The sequence below is a fragment of the Acanthisitta chloris genome, unplaced genomic scaffold (genome assembly GCF_000695815.1).
Source record: "Acanthisitta chloris isolate BGI_N310 unplaced genomic scaffold, ASM69581v1 scaffold5633, whole genome shotgun sequence".
NCBI lineage: Eukaryota > Metazoa > Chordata > Aves > Passeriformes > Acanthisittidae > Acanthisitta > Acanthisitta chloris.
Genome location: NW_008666435.1, coordinates 1,253 through 17,315, shown reverse-complemented (window position 1 = coordinate 17,315; position 16,063 = coordinate 1,253). Strand labels below are relative to the sequence as shown.

General features: G+C 37.6%; 1 protein-coding gene across 1 annotated transcript in view; it reads left to right on the top strand.

The window, feature by feature from the left end:
* Nucleotides 1-15,796, top strand: part of LOC103799754 (vacuolar protein sorting-associated protein 13A-like) — a gene marked incomplete at its 5' end in the record, with an annotated part of 44,639 nt that extends 28,843 nt beyond the window's left edge. The window contains 16 exons of the mRNA XM_009072102.1: nt 1,825-1,909; nt 3,215-3,387; nt 5,047-5,203; nt 5,554-5,633; nt 5,897-5,956; nt 6,041-6,197; nt 6,619-6,735; nt 6,817-6,920; nt 7,367-7,534; nt 8,168-8,475; nt 9,193-9,340; nt 10,147-10,297; nt 12,468-12,592; nt 13,437-13,606; nt 14,184-14,404; nt 15,519-15,796. Coding sequence (XP_009070350.1) covers nt 1,825-1,909; nt 3,215-3,387; nt 5,047-5,203; nt 5,554-5,633; nt 5,897-5,956; nt 6,041-6,197; nt 6,619-6,735; nt 6,817-6,920; nt 7,367-7,534; nt 8,168-8,475; nt 9,193-9,340; nt 10,147-10,297; nt 12,468-12,592; nt 13,437-13,606; nt 14,184-14,404; nt 15,519-15,796 — 2,502 coding nt within the window. The remainder of the gene's footprint in view (nt 1-1,824; nt 1,910-3,214; nt 3,388-5,046; nt 5,204-5,553; nt 5,634-5,896; nt 5,957-6,040; nt 6,198-6,618; nt 6,736-6,816; nt 6,921-7,366; nt 7,535-8,167; nt 8,476-9,192; nt 9,341-10,146; nt 10,298-12,467; nt 12,593-13,436; nt 13,607-14,183; nt 14,405-15,518) is intronic.
* Between the last annotated feature and the right edge of the window lie 267 nt (nt 15,797-16,063).

Genomic DNA, 16,063 nt, shown 5'->3' with positions numbered 1-16,063 from the left:
AAGAGCTACTGTCAAGTCTGCAGCCCAGAGCCAAAGGCACTCAGGAAGAAAGGAGGTACAGACAACATACATCTTACTTTGGTAGTCTGTGCAAGGCACGGGTGTACTACATATGCATGTGGATCTTGCAGATGAGAAATCTTTATAAACTCAGATCACTGGCACCACTTTGTGAGACTTAATGGTGAATCGATTGATTCATCTGGTTACCTTTACTAATAGAATTTAACTCTTATCATGTATGAAACTGTGGAGGATTCCTGTTCTTTTGTGGACTCCGGTGGCATTTCACATATTTGCAGTTGCTTCTTTGGGTTGTGCATAACTGCATCTCACACCTGAAGACTTGTAGAAGCATACAGTATCCTGAGGTGAAAGAGACCCACATGGATCGTCTTAAGTCAAAATGCTGGCCCTGTGTAGGAACACCCCAAGAATCCCACTATGTGCTTGAGAGCATTGTCCAAACGCTTCTTGAACTCTGCCAGTCTTGGTGCTGTGACCACTTGCTTGGGGAGCTGTTTCAGTGCCCAAGTACCCTCTGGGTGAAAAATGCTTTCCTAATATCTAACCCAAACCTCCCCTGGCACAGCCTCATGCCATTTCCTCAGATCCTGTCACTGGTGACCAGAGAAAAGAGATCAGTGCCCGCCTCTCTCTTTCCCCTCCTGAGGAAGCTGTAGACTGAGGTCTCTCCTCAGTTCTCTAGAAGCATTTGTTTTTCCAGACATGTGAAGAAGTGAGATTCAAGCAGGCCAAGTCCTGGGTCCTGCCTTTGGTTTGCAGCATCCCTGTGCAGTGCAACAGACTTGGGGCACAGTGGCCAGAAAGCTGCTCATCAGAAAAGGACCTGGGGGTGCTGGTTGACAGCGACTGAACATGAGTCACCAGTTTGCCCAGCTGGCCGGGAAGGATAATGGCATCCTGGCACATATCAGAGATAGTGTGGCCTGCATGACTAGGGCAGTGGTTGTCCCCCTGTACTTGGCACTGGTGAGTCCACATCTTGAATTCTGTGTTCAGTTATGGGTCCCTCCAAGAAAGGCTGAGGTAGGTGTTAGTCTTTTCTCCCAATTAAAAAGAGTCAGGACAAGAGTAAATGGCCTCAGGTTGTGCCAGAGATTTGGGTAGGATATTAGGAAAAGTTTCTTCACCAAAAGGGTGGCCAGACATTGAAACAGGCTGCCTAGGGATTTGGTTGAGTCACCATCCCTGGAGCTATTTAAAAGATGTGTAGATGTGGGACGTAAGTCTGCCAGTACACCATGTCCCTGGCAGTGCTAGGTTTACAGTTGGACTTAGTGATCTGGAGGGTCTTTTCCAACCTAAATGTTTTATGACTCTATTAAACTGAGAAACGATTTTGTCTGCTCTAATGTTTTGTCTAGCTCTTTTTTTTCTTTTTTCCCCCTACCTGGCACTAGTATTGTGTGATATTTATAAAGAACCATTGATTCTTTTTGTGTTCTCTAAAGTTGCCATACTCTAGTCCTTTGAGGGATTGGGTTTTGTCTTTCCTGATTTTTCATACGATGTGCTGTTTCTATCTTTTGATATGTGAAGTTGGGTGTTTGAACTGCTTTGCTGTGTTCCCTGATGTGTACTCTCTGTAACTAGATGAATGTGTAGTACCTGCTGCTTCTACCTGTTGTAGCCCTCATTTCTCCCCATGCTTTTCCGTTTAGTAACACGTCTAACTGTAGTGGTTTGCACTCAAAGTAAGAGCAGTTTTCCTATGCTGTAAAATTTTCATGCAGCATGTGTACATACAATAGCATAACCAATGAATTGAAGCAAAACCTTTTATTGTATCTTCTGTTTCAGGCTGCAATATCCCCTGTGCTTTCAGCACCACATTTATCACAAGGGGTGCTTCCTGTTTTGGATCTTCATTCATTTGCTGAGTCAGGTAATACAGTGTGCTTTAAAGTCTCACTTAAGAAACAGGTCAAGTCAAGAAGTTCTTAAGTTCATTGATTTTGTCACTCTTACTGTAAGTGACCATTTGTGGCTTTGTGTCAAGTTCTTGAGGGTTGAATAGTGTTATATTCTGTGCAGATTATTATAATTCATGCTGTACAAATGGCATTTTCTCAAGTAAAATTCCATATGCTTGGGTTTGCCATTCCCTTTCTGAAGGTAAAGTAATAAAATGTCTGGTATGCTAGGTTTATTTTTTTTCATGGCCTGTGTTGCTGCAGATCTCTATTCAGAGCATCTGAAGTAGTGTACATGGCATTCTTTGCCTCAGTATGTACTTAGTCCTCTGATGATGGCTATAATTAATTTCTTCTGGTGAAGGATTTCTCTGCCACTTAGCTAGATTGATTTATTTATAGCTTTAAATTCAGTGTGAATGCAATATGTATAGAAATACGTATATTAATGTAGAAACCTGTATCTGTGCATCTTCATCTGTTTCTGGTATGAGTTCCTTTGAGTGTCCAAAGGTAAAGTGTCTCTCAGTTCTTAAAAATTAGCGTGAATGCTGGCAACAAGTAATTTGAGGAAGTAATAGCTAGATTTAGCTTGAATCAAGATTGGGTTTTTTTTAATCTATACTATACATAGAGCTATGCAATATTTTTAAATGATTCATGTTATTTTTCTTCACCCTTCAAACTCAGGGGTGCTTCTAAGCCTTAGAAAATACCTCTTCATGTAATTTGTTGAGTTTTGTCAGGTGAAGGATACTTTTTCCACAGTTACTTTACACTTCAGTGTTAAGGTTTTTTGGTGGAGCCTTACAAGAGAGTGTTTGTCTTGGTTATATTCCGTGATAATGTCAGGTGGATTAAAAGCTTGATAGGGAGACCTGTAGCGGGTAGCGATCCAAAGTAGTGTCCCTGATGCTGAGGCAAAAGCTTCTGTACATTCAGCAGCAGTCAGACCAGCAGAAGAGTTAAGCTGTTTGTACACACCAATGGCAAGATGAGCACCAGTCTGTGCTGTTTTTCATACAGCCAGCAGTGGGAGAATGCTGATGAGAACTAATTTATGATGGCATGATAGAGGGGGCTGTAGGTGTAGTGTAAAGTTGTGGAGGCAGGAGTGGAGATAATTATAGAAACATACTTTATTGGTTGCTAATTATCATATAAATACTTGTACATTGAACTTTCACAGATTTAGATATAAAAGTTCTAGGTCACAGTACTGTAAAATATTGGCTGTCTAAACTGTATGTGTAATGTTGTTGTGAATTAATCCTTAGAATCAGAAGAAGAATTTTATGATGCACTGAGCAGTCCTGTGGAAGATGTGCCATTTTTTGAAGCCCCATCTGGTGCCCTAAAGCGAGCTTGCAGTACAAGGCGAAAAAAACTACGTAAACAAGAATCTTTGAAAAATATGACAGAATTCCAGCTAAGGTTTGAAGTAGCTGAGGTAAACTTACTTATGTTTTAATTTCTCTGAGGCACATCTGGACTGTAATTTTCCCTGTTTGTTGTGTTCTTGTCTGCAGAAGTATTCATTCTCCCTTTTTTTCTGAAACTGTTCTACAGAGATTTTTGCCAAGTCACAGTTGTGCTTCTGCATCCTTGTCATCACTGAAATGCTTTGATTTATCCACTTTAGTTCCCAACTCATTTTATCACTGAATTTCCTTTACCTATCACTCAAAAATCACAGTCTGTATTTGTTTTAGCCTAAAATGTAGGTTTTAACATTTCTTTCCAGCTACTGCTGTGGCCACTAGAAAATTTCATTAATGTTTCATCTTGTAACAAACTGTAGTTTTGTGCTTCAGTTTTTTTCCTTTTGGCCTCACGCCTAAGTCTGTAGTATCTTCAGTGTGAAGAGTTTTCTCTGTTGAGTAGAGTATTTACTCAAATGCAAGACACTTTTGACTGTATCAGGTCTAGTAAAAGAGGTGGCAGCCTAACACTGTAGTTGCCTTTATCATTTGACCATCGTGTCTATGACAGTGTTATTGCTGCTGCTCACTGTATTTTACTTTACATTTGTTTTACAAATGAATCATGCAAATTTAGTTAACTTTACAAATTCTGTTTTCGAGAGTATTTACTCAAATGCAAGACACTTTTGACTGTATCAGGTCTAGTAAAAGAGGTGGCAGCCTAACACTGTAGTTGCCTTTATCATTTGACCATCGTGTCTATGACAGTGTTATTGCTGCTGCTCACTGTATTTTACTTTACATTTGTTTTACAAATGAATCATGCAAATTTAGTTAACTTTACAAATTCTGTTTTCGAGGAGGGCTGACAAAGCAGCTTTAGTGCATCACAGCTAGCATGCAGCATAGTCTATGCTATACTTCTGCTGCAAATAAAGTTGAAATGGTCTGTTATTTGTGTGATAACAAGACCTTGTTTGAGATGCTAGCCTAAAGATAGGTGCTGTATTTTACATTATTCTCTAATTGGCAACTGTCTTACAGTCACTAAGAAAGAAATACAATTGGGGACCTATTGGAAATCGCCTCACTGTTGGCTTCATAGTTAAAAAACCCTTCCTGGGTTTGGTTTTGATTTTCCTTTTTGTAGGCAGCCTCACAAGGAAAGGAAGAGTACATATCTTTGCTTTTTTTTGGTTGTGAAAGTCAGATACAGCAGCTCAGATAGGTATTTCTTTAACAACATTGTTGTTGTGCATGGGTGAAAAAGTAGTAAATCCCCTTGCCTGACATTCAGCTTGGTTATTTAACTCTTACCTACAGAGTTCAAAGACATTCCAGTCAAAGCAGTAAACACTTTATGGTGATTGAAAATCTAATTTTGACTGGGTTGAACATTACTGAATGCTGTACAGAACTGGTTTTAAAAATAATTTAGTTTATGTAGCTGTTACTTTGATATTACATGTGTGCATATTTGAGGTTTTTATTAAAATAGCAGCAAACAGTAGTGAGTCATTTTGCTTGTTGAACTGTTTATTTTTTCCAGGGCATTTGCTGTATAAAATTAAATGTTCAATCCACATACACACATTAACCAGTAAAATGTATGTAAATATTTTGTCCTATATAAGCACTAAGAGGATAATCCCCTACTGTTTTGGGGTGTGTGTTTTGTTTTTTAGGTCTTAATTAAATTATGCCGTCTTACTGGTAATACTGAGACACCTGTGCTGCAGCTGGATATTGTAGGCTTGGGCACTGAACTTAAATTAAGAACATTTGACATGACTGCAAATGCTTTCCTTCGTGAAGTTTGTCTGCTGTGTCCAGAGTACATGGGTAAGTATTTATAGTCTGGTGAAAAAATTACTTAAAAATAACACTGTGAATTTGTCTTCAAAAAGTCTGGAGGGCTTTTGTCAGCCAAGGAAGATTTGCTTCCTAATTAAAATGGTGAGGATGGGGAGGAACCTCAGGAGCTCATTCTCTTAGTAGTGCTCTAGTAAATGTATTCTGGTGCTGATGGTTTTAGAGAGACATCTGACTATTTTGGGTGTGCAGAAGAGTTTTTATGATTAAACAGTAATGACACCTAGAAGCCTGCTTTGTAGTCTATAGGTTAATAAAGTTGTGGTTTGTGTTTTCTTCTAAAAATAGTATTTTTTTCAATTCTTTTGTGTTTTTTAAAGATGACAATAACAAGCCAGTTTACATAATTACTACATTGGATAATGTAGAAGATGATCTTCTCACTCTGGAGTACATAAAGGTGAGAAAAGGGCAGACTTGGCTTTTGAATTGTTAAGCCTCTCTTAAACAGTACAGTAATATGCAGCAATTGTTGAAGGTTTTTCCTAATTTATGCCTTTAACATCTTGAATGTCACATACAAAGTCTGTCTGTCTGCTCTTTAATCAGAGTAACTTGTGCATCTTAAGCTGTAGTGATTCTGAAAATGAATTCTCTCTGGTGAAATTTGCGAACTTTTCCTTGATTTACTTGTTTGTTTTATGTGCACTTTTGGTGGAATAGGCTGATATTAATGGACCAGAACTGAAAACTGTTTATCAGAATGTTCTACAGAAAATAAAGGTACAATATCTTTTTTCATTTTTTGCATAATTTTCTCGGTGTGGGAAGAGAAGCATATTGGATAAACAAAAATTGTTCTTTTAGGTGAACTTTTCATCTCTAGATGTTCATTTGCATACTGAAGCTCTGCTGAATTCAATGAACTATCTTAATAATCTTCTACCCAAACAAGAAACTAAAGTTGCAGAAGAGCCAGTCCATGAAAAAACAGAGGAGAAGAAGGATGTTCTTAAGAAATTAAGTAAGTTTCTTTATTATTTTTTTTCCTCTTTTCACTCCTCTCTCTACACTTACTTAAGCAAGGAAGAAAACAAATGTGTTTGCCTTTTTTGTAATCTGTCAATGACTTTTGATATGGGAGATTTTGCTAAGGATATATTTATTTACCCATCTGCAGTTTTCTGACATACAGGTCAAGACATACCTTTGCTGCGTATTTGAGGCCCTGAGCAGATGTAAATGGAAAACCCATAAACTATTGTCATTTTTGTTTTGTTTTTTTCCCTGGTAGGAATTAATACTTTTGGTGGCCTTACAACTATTTTATTACCTCATATTGTGGAACATCAATCTCTTGCTTGCTGTGCAGTTCAAAGGGATGCTAAAATACTGCATCTCTTCCTTGAAGAACTGTAACTTTTATTATTTTGTATTTTCCATAGCATCAAAAAAATCAAAGTATGAAGATGTTATCGACCTCAATATCTGTGCGGATTTATCATGTTTGCGTATCTTTATGAGAGAGAAAAAACACAGAATAGCTGAAATTCACATTGAAGGTAGGAGCAAAACTTTTATCACAAAGACACAAAACATTTTAACCAGAACAGCCTATAGATTCTGTGTGTCCGTTTTTTGAGGTCTGGATAGCCAAGTGACCATGAAGAAAGCAGCAAATGAAGTGACTGCAAAATTGAAGAATATCATCATTGTGGATTCTGATGAGGCAGCATTATATAAAAAGGTATCCATTTGCATTTATCATTGATTTTTTTTGAATGGAATTTAGATGTTAAATTTTATATACTTTGTGGACTCTCCACTGTGATGTTTTTTTTTCAATAATGTTTTATGTGTTTGTTGGAAGCAGTGTTCTCTATAGACAGATTTTGCTCCCACAACCAGTAACTGTTTGGCTGACACTAATTGGTGCAACTGTGATGCCCAGCTGCTCATTGCGCCTCTTATTCTGTTGACTTTAATGAACAGAATTATTCAAGCTGAGATTCCAACTGAATATTTTCAGCTATTTTGATGGATTTTTTTTATTTAATTTTTTTTTATTTATTTTTGAGATATACTTCGAAGACATTTTTACTTCCAATGAGGTACTACATTTTTCTTTAGAATAAAGTTTATGCAGCATGCAACTTTTTACAGTAGAGATATTCTTTTTCTTTTCTCCTTAAGGCTCTTTACATCACAGGAAAAGAAGTCTTCAACTTCAGAATGGTATCTTACGTGAATGCTACAGATGGTGTTGCATACACAAACATGGAAGTTGTTGACAATCGTATTTACTTAACTGTTGGGTGTATTCAAGTAGTTTTTGTCAACAAGTTTGTTTCATCTGTTTTGGTAAGTTAAATTTTCCAGATACTGTTTCTTAGCATTCAGATAACATGGTTAGAGCAAGAAAGGATAAAGCATTCCACCCAGAGTGGTGCCTGTTTGAGCAAGGGCTCATCCATGCTATTGTAAAAACATCACTGGGGTTGGTGGTTGGGCTCTTTACTCTTGTTCTAGGTATGTTTCTTATTGTGGAGCAGATCACTATGCAGTAATGTTTGCTGTTATTCATAGTAATGTTATTCTTCGGATGACTTATCGGCATCTTTTAAATATGCATTCCATCCATTATTTATAACTGAAATATAAGTAAGAAACTATGGAAGTTAATGCCTTTTCCATAAATTCTGCTAAGTAAATCAATCATTTACTCTCCATGTGAGTAAATAAAAGGTAATTCATACAAGTGATGTTAAAAGGACTTTGCTCTTACCATCTGATTTTGCAAATATAAAATACAGGAATTTATTTATATATGCACACACTTTATCACATTTGAGGGAAGATGTATTAAAGAGTTTGGAGAAAGTGTGTAACAAAAACAGTATCTTAGGACAGTTTGCTGTTTAAATAACTATGACTCTTAGTGGTTTTGAAGTGGTTTTTAATAACTAGTTCCCAAGATCTATATTCTTTTCCTAGGCTTTCATCAATAACTTCCAAGCTGCCAAGGAAGCTCTTACTGAGGCGACCGTTCAAGCAGCAGAGAAAGCAGCTACAGGTGTGAAGGAGCTAGCGGAACGCAGTTCCCGTTTGGCACTAGATATCAATATTAAAGCTCCTGTTGTGATAGTTCCACAGTCAGCAATGTCTGCGAACGTCCTGGTGGCTGATCTTGGTCTAATCACTGTGAAGAACAAATTCTTTATTGCTAAAACAAAAACACGGTATAATCTCCCACCTGTCGTTGACTCTATGACGGTGAAATTGAGCGAACTAAAGTTGTACAGGTAATGTAGTGTCAAGATTTTTAAAATTGATTAAATCCTTTTGGGATTCTTCAGTTGGAGAGCTTTGAGGAGTGGTTAATTAATTAGTTAATGGTTGGTGGTTGATGGATACACCATTATCTTGAAATACATCAGCAAACGCATATTTTTGAAAAGCTGTCCAAGTGTATGGGTTGGGAGAAATAGCAATCTACACATTCTTAAATAGTAGCAAATGTTTGTTTAGGGAAAGTTGTGCTGTAGCATAGACTTACGCATCATTCATTATTTTGGGGCAGCTTATACCCAGTTGTAAATGGCTACTTTGGGATTTTCAAAATATGCATATCAGGAAAGATGCTGACTCAGCTGTAAAGAACTGCTTGAAAATGGTCCTTGGTTCAGGGAAGTGGTAGGAGGAGAGGGAAAAGAAAGGGCTTTTCAAACACAGTTGAAGAGTACTGAAGAAAGAAGGAATTGCTCTCCACTGGAGAGCAGGTAAGAAGTCCGAACTTGCAAACATTTGTGTGTTGTATGCCTGGTATGTGCCTGGTGTCTCCTTCATGCCAAGGAAAGATATGTAGCTGATGGACTAAGGCTTTAACTTGAGCTACTAGGAGTAGTATGAAGACATTTTTATAGTACAGTTTAGAAACGATGAGGGAAAGGCAGAAGTGTGTTTGTTAGAATGTGTAAGCGAAGTACATAAAGCTGGGAGTATTTTGTTTCTGTTCACAGGTCATGCTATGAACAGGGCTCATTGCAAACTGAAATACAGTTGCTGCAGCCAGTCAATCTGGAAGTAGCTGTGGAACGAAATTTAGCTGCTGCATGGTATAGTGAAGTTCCTGATATTGAAATATCTGGCAGGCTCAAGCCTATGAATGTAAGCCCCTGTTTGTGAAAGGAACTGTTAAAATACTTGTGGAAAATGGATTCTGTTTTCTGTCTCCCTGTCTCCAAAAGTCCGTGTTCATTAGTTAGGGTATTGTTTGATTTAAAGACATACAGGTGGGGTGAATTTTGATGTGTCACAGAGGAAAAGGAATTGAATAACTTTCTGTTCTAATCTAAGCTCTCTATATCCTCTGTGATACTACAGGCAGACTATACAATTAATTACTGTTACTAGTTAGAAATGATTGTACTTTTAAAGCCTTCCATTTCCCTGTCAGTATCTTTCAAAGAAGGATTGGGAAAATTTGGGGTTTATTGATCTATTCAGTAGCAGCATGCTTACCTGCTGGATTCATACCCATGGCAAGTCTGACTACACGTTAGTGCACATTCTTATTTAAATTTAACATAAAAAAGTAGAAAGCTTGTCAGAAAGGAAACCAGTTAGCCACGTTTTGTAATGGAACTTGTAACTCTGACTGCAGAGTACCTTGTGACTAAATGCAGGTAACAGTTTTGGGCAACTGTAGGTCAAACTTCATATGAATGTCTTTTAATATTCCAGCTTCTAAATTGTAACTTCATAAAGAAAGTTTATGGATGAAAACAAAGTTATGTGCTACTGACTTACTGTAAGGGGTTGCGTTGGGAATTTGAGAAACATTTTACTTGGTCTTTAGTCTCCTCAGCAAAGAGTCAGATAAGATTAATTTGTTAATTTGTAAGCTTAGATTTTAGTTACTGAAACTTTCATGACCTGAGTTGTTCTGATTTTAATTACAATTTTTTTTAAAGCTTATTCTCAGTCAGGAGGATATTACCACAATACTGAGGACACTAAATGAAAATACAGGTGGACACTCTGGTGCATCACCATCTTTACCAGAACCGAAAGATTCGACTAGTCATTGTAGTGATATGCATAGCACTTCACAGCACTCTGCAGGTAATACTGTCCGAAATTATATGTACCATTTTTGGGTATTATTGTTAATTTATTTCTGTTTGAATTGCATTTATAAAAGGGTGCCAAATTCAGTTGTGTTGAACTGTATCATAAAATCATGAAGGTTGGAAAAGGCCTCCAAGATCATAGAGTTCAACCTTTCACTGAACACCACCATGTCAACTAGACCATAGCATTAAGTGCCATGTCTGTCTATTTTTTGAACACTTCGAGGGACGGTGATTACACCACCTCCCTGGACAGTCCATTCTAATGCCTGACTACACTTTCAGTGAAGATTTCTTCCTGACATCAAACCTGAACCTCCCCTGGTACAGCTTGATGATGTGTCGTCTTATCCTATTGCTAATTGCCTGGAAGAAGAAACTGATCCCCATTGTGCTACACATTCCTTTCAAGTAGTTGGAGAGAGTGATAAAGTCACTCCTGAGTCTCCTTTTCTCCAGGCTAAACAAATCCAGCTCTGTCACCTGGTCCTCAGAGGACTTGTGCTCCAGACCTGTCACCAGCTTTGTTGCCCTTTGCTGGACTTGCTTCAGCACCTCAATATCTTCCTTGGAGTGAGGGGCCCAGAGCTGAAAACAGCTGAGGGAACTCCATCTAAGTTGCCACACTCCTAGCAGTGGCTTTCAACTGTATGGAGACCATTGTTATAGTTGAGTAGGTAAAAACCACTAGGTAAGCTCACCTCAAGAGCTAGGAGGGTAGCTTTGTCCTCCTACATGTCATGCAGTTGTGGTTTAACCCTAGCCAGCAACCAAACATCGCACAACCACTTGTTCACCCCCCCACCAGAGGGATTGAGGAGAGAATCAGAAGGGTAAAAGCTAGAAAACTTGCGTGTTCAGATAAAGACGATGTAAAAGGGAAAACAAAAGTCATACACCCAAGCAAAGCAAAACAAGAAGTTAATTAATTCACTGCTTCCCCTGGACCCGAGGTGTTCAGCCATCTCCAGGAGAGCAGGGACCATCACGTGTAACAGTGACTTTGGAAGGCAAATGTCTTCACTCTGAACATCTTCCTCTTCCTTCTTCTTCCCCCCACTTTACATATTGAGCATGTCCTATGGTATGGAATATCCCTTTGGTCAGTTTGGGTCACCTGTCCCAGCCGTGTCTCCTCCCAACATCCCATGCACCCCTAACTTTTCTGCCAGTGTGGCAGTACCAAAAACAGAAAAGGCCTTGGCTCTGTGTAAGTACTGCTCAGCAATAACAGCCTTGCTGGATCTCTCTGCTCTGTCTTGGGCTTCCCTGACTCTGGGAATCCCCTGACAGGCTCCTTGGGGTGTTTTGCCCTGTAACTTAAGTGTGGCTGCCACCGCTGTTGCTGCTCTTGCCTTGTGCCTCACTGACTGACGAGGCTGGTTGATTGCTGATGTGTCTGTTATCTTGGCGTTGTGGTTTGACCTACATCCAACAGTAATGGCAATGAATAGGACTGACCATCATGGCCCATTCGTTGCCATACCATGGCAATAAATGGGCCATTGTAGTGAGTTTTGGAGCTTGACATGTTTTAATGCAAGGATTGTCTTATTCTCCTGGATGTAATGTGGGGCAGCACTTATAAGTTTGTCAGCTGAATTTGGTAAAGTCTCAACTTTGGAAAGGTGCCATGTGACTCATGCTGGTTGCATATCTGCTCAGATTTAGATCTGTTTGTCTTGTCATAATGATGGCATCCCTAAAAGTTGTTCCTATTCAGTAGGTGTTATTACCCATAGACTGTTCAGCACACATTAAAAATAAAGGCTAGTAAAGTTATAAAAAGGCTTATTTTGTTGGGTTCTTCTGTAAATGTGAAAAGCAGCAAAACATGGCAAATGAACAAATGAGGATGAAAGTGAATTTGTATTCTTTGCAACATTCTTACACACATTACCGTATAACATGAAGGAAGGTTGTTCATTTTTGTCTGAAAGATGGTAAAAATCACTGTAGAATGTGTAAGTGAAGTGTTTTATATTCTCAGACATTGTGTGATTTTTGCCAAAAGTGCTGATAGAAAGCATGATAAGCATCCTAAGTGTGGATGGATTTACATATGTGTCTTTATGGCCATAAATGAGGACAGTTTGGTTTGGTTTTTTTTCCTTATTTTCCGTCAGGTAATTTTCTTTAACCATTTTTCTGATTTCTGGAAGGTGTAACTGTTGTGACATCAGCAGTGGTGGAAATGCATTCACCTATGAAAATCAAAACAACCCTAAAACTGGACTTCAGATTTGACTCTCTGACTTTAGTGCTGTATAGTCCAAATTCAAAACAGGTAAGTATAATTTCTGTTTCAAAGAGAGACACATATTTAAGGTTGCCTAGAGTCCTGGAAATTCTGAACAAGAATAGTTTAATTTATTAGCAGAGAAAGTGTTTGCTAGCATTAGTAGCAAATAGGATGGTAATGATAAACAGCTATTTTAGCTGAATCACTTGGCAGATACTACAGGAAAGAGAATAACCAGTGGTAGCACATAATACTTGGCATCCTCTGATACGACTAAAAAGTTAATGAAAATTTATCTTAGTTTAAAATACAGTCCAGGAAGGAGAAAATGCAAGGAATGCAAACCATTCTTTAGTTACACATTCGCATGTGAGCACAGACACACACAGATAAATAAAATTGGGGAGGAGATTTTAAATTCATACTTATGGTAGGAATACATTTATATTCATCTTGGTTTAAACTAAGAAAAGTTGTCAGCGAATTTCTATTTAAAAATTTGGTAAAATTTTATTGCAAACTTGTGGTGTATTATTTTAGGTTTAATCAATTTTCCTGTGTCTGGCTGAACACTGCGTAGTCATAAGAGACAAAATTTAATGTCTTACTTGGCATCTTTGCTTGTACTGTGTGTGTTTACATACAAACAAACTTTCTGGTAAACCTTGTGTCTCACTAATGTAAACTTGCTTTAGCGAGCTGGAAGGGTAAAGCTTTGCTTTATTTGAGCATTTTCCTCTATGTTATTGATTACTATGGCCTTTTGAATGAGCAATGGCTCTATTTTATATATTATTATGGGAAATCATATCAGAATAAAACTGTGTAACACATCTGTATATTATTTTCACTACCTGCAACCAAATCTGCAAACATTTGATTTAAACAGGTTAACAGTTTGGATCAGAGAGATGACCTTTTGAAGCTTGCAGAGTTTAAATTGGTTCTGATGTCAGCTGCTGTGAAAATGTTATCAGATGGCTCAATGAATGCTTCAGTCAAGCTGGCAAACTGTACATTGGATGATAAAAGACAGTCAGTCCAGAAGGCCACACCAAGGTCTGTAATTCAACATAAATTGCTGTTTATTGGAGTTTGACAGAGAGTTCCAAATGTTTCCATTTTATTAGTATTCTGTTAAAGCTGCAATTGTTTTAGTGTAGGGGGTTCTGAAAGGATAAGTTACTGTAGACTTAAAGTGTCTTGCTCCATATAAAGACAAAGTGTCTTTTGTTCCATATATTCTTTGTGAGTGACCAATATAGATGTTAGAAACAAAATTTGAAATAACTTTGTGAAATTAATAAATACACATAGAAAAAATTTCACTTTCACCTTTAATGAACTGCTCAGCAAGACTAAGGTTATTTTTCATGAATAGTAACAAACTTCGGTATAGTACTTTAGATATGTAAATGAGGAATTACACTGGTTTGACTTGTTAAAATTATTTAGTTATCAGTGTATGGGAGTCCAGTTAGTTTTAAAGTTATATGACATTTATGTTCATGTTTTAAAATTGTTGATGTTACTTTTAAAATTAACTCCTGTTAATGTATTGCAGCTGGAAAGAGAATCTTGAGTGTTTTTCAGCGTTTGTGGCTGGTTTTTTATTGTCACCTTAATTGTCTTTCAGAATGGTGGAAATGAAACATGGATTTGAAAAGAAAGTTATGGTGGATATAAGCTACAAACAGGGTAGAGATGGCACTATACTTGATGTGATCGTTCAAGAGATATATCTTTGTGCAAGCATGGAGTTTCTAACTACTGTTGCAGATATTTTCCTAAAGGCTAATGCAGAAAGTGCTGCTGCACAGAGAAATCTCAGGCAGTCATTGCCTTTAAAGGATCAAGGTATATACTGGAAATAGTTTAAAATCTGTATTTAAGTATCTGCTTAATTTTGGTGTGGTCACACTATTTCTTTTATGCTATTTCCTTTGCTTAGTGTTTGATGTTTCTTTCTTTGGCCTTTTGTTTATATTTCCAAATGGACCCTTTCTTACCAGACAAAGGAAATACCTAAAAATATGTCTCTAAAATAAAATAAAGTAGGAAAAGGCAGTTACAGCTCTCATTCTCCTGGTTTGTTTTGCTCTTTGCAGTCTCAGCAAAGTTTATAGCTAAGATGGTCAGTGTCATTTTCATCCTTCTGAAAATGATGAAGCATATTAGATTATGCTTATACATGAAAGCAGCCTACCAGATACTGCTGCCTAGAAATGTTGTCATTTCACCTGTCCACTGATGTGCATTTCTCCCTACATCTGGAAGCAGACTTTTAGCTTGAGTCCCATTTTGGTCCTCCTAGTGCAGGACCCTGTACCTCAAAAATCACTTTCCTCAGGGCAGGAAATGAACTGTTTATGCTTCCAGGCCTCAGGTAGTTCTCATCAGGTTTGCAAAGCAAGTTCTTGTTTTTATTTGTTTTGTTTTTCTGTGCCCCAGATATCTTAGTTGTGTCAACCTCAGCCAGGCCTGCTGTGATTATTTGTTGACGATGATCAAAATCTAAACCAAATTAGGAAGTCTTATGTGACAGTATATTGTTACAGCAAGTGGCTACATCAAGCATCAGGAAATGCTGCATTATTGTCCTGTGGAAGAATGTGGGTTTGCTGCTGCAGAGAGCGGAAAATGTGTCCAGCTTTTTGTAATACTCTTTAACATAGTTGGCTGACATGGGTGTTGATAGAAGCTGATACACCTAGTAATGTCAGAGATAGTAACAGTGCTGATACTATTACACTTTTGTTTTGAAAGGGAGGCTTTGTGGAATCTTTTGTAATGAAAGTAATTAGATCGTTAATGGTTTTGTGCCTCCAATGAAGAGCCTAGAAATATGTCAGTTACGGGGATCTACAGATCTTACCACTAAATCTGTGAAAATTCACTGTAAGTTAGAAGAGAGATGCAAATAATGAAAACTTAATATTTTGATAATCTAATATACTTGGTATTTTTGAAGCATCTGTGCAACCTGTATCTACAATGGAAATGAACATCGTTGTTAAAAATCCAGAGATTGTCTTTGTGGCTGATTTAACCAGAAGTGATGCTCCTGCGTTGGTGGCTACAGCACAGTGTGAGGTCTTCATTAAAAAAAGCCCTGAAAGGTACAACATGACAGCTGCTGTTAAAGAGATACAAATCAAAGCATGCCCATTTCTTCCAGAACAAAGGAAAGGGAGCATTACCACGGTGAGTTTGCAAACATCCAGTGTGTATTTAAAAGGCTCTGTGTAACTTATACTACCGAAATGCAAGCTTTTTCTGAAGCTTTCATAATTAAAATCCATACTACAAATACAAGAGCAAAATTTTGTGGCTAACGTTTCGTTGATTTTATTCTGTTTTGTTGGATATGCTTAAAGCATCATTTTTATCTGTGGCTTTGGGGTTTGCTTTGTATGACAAGTTAAAATGAAAAGTCAAAAGGAGTAACATGTTGTTTTTCTTTCATATCCTGTGTAAGCCAAATAAATAGAATTTTATAAGTGTAAACTATTTTGA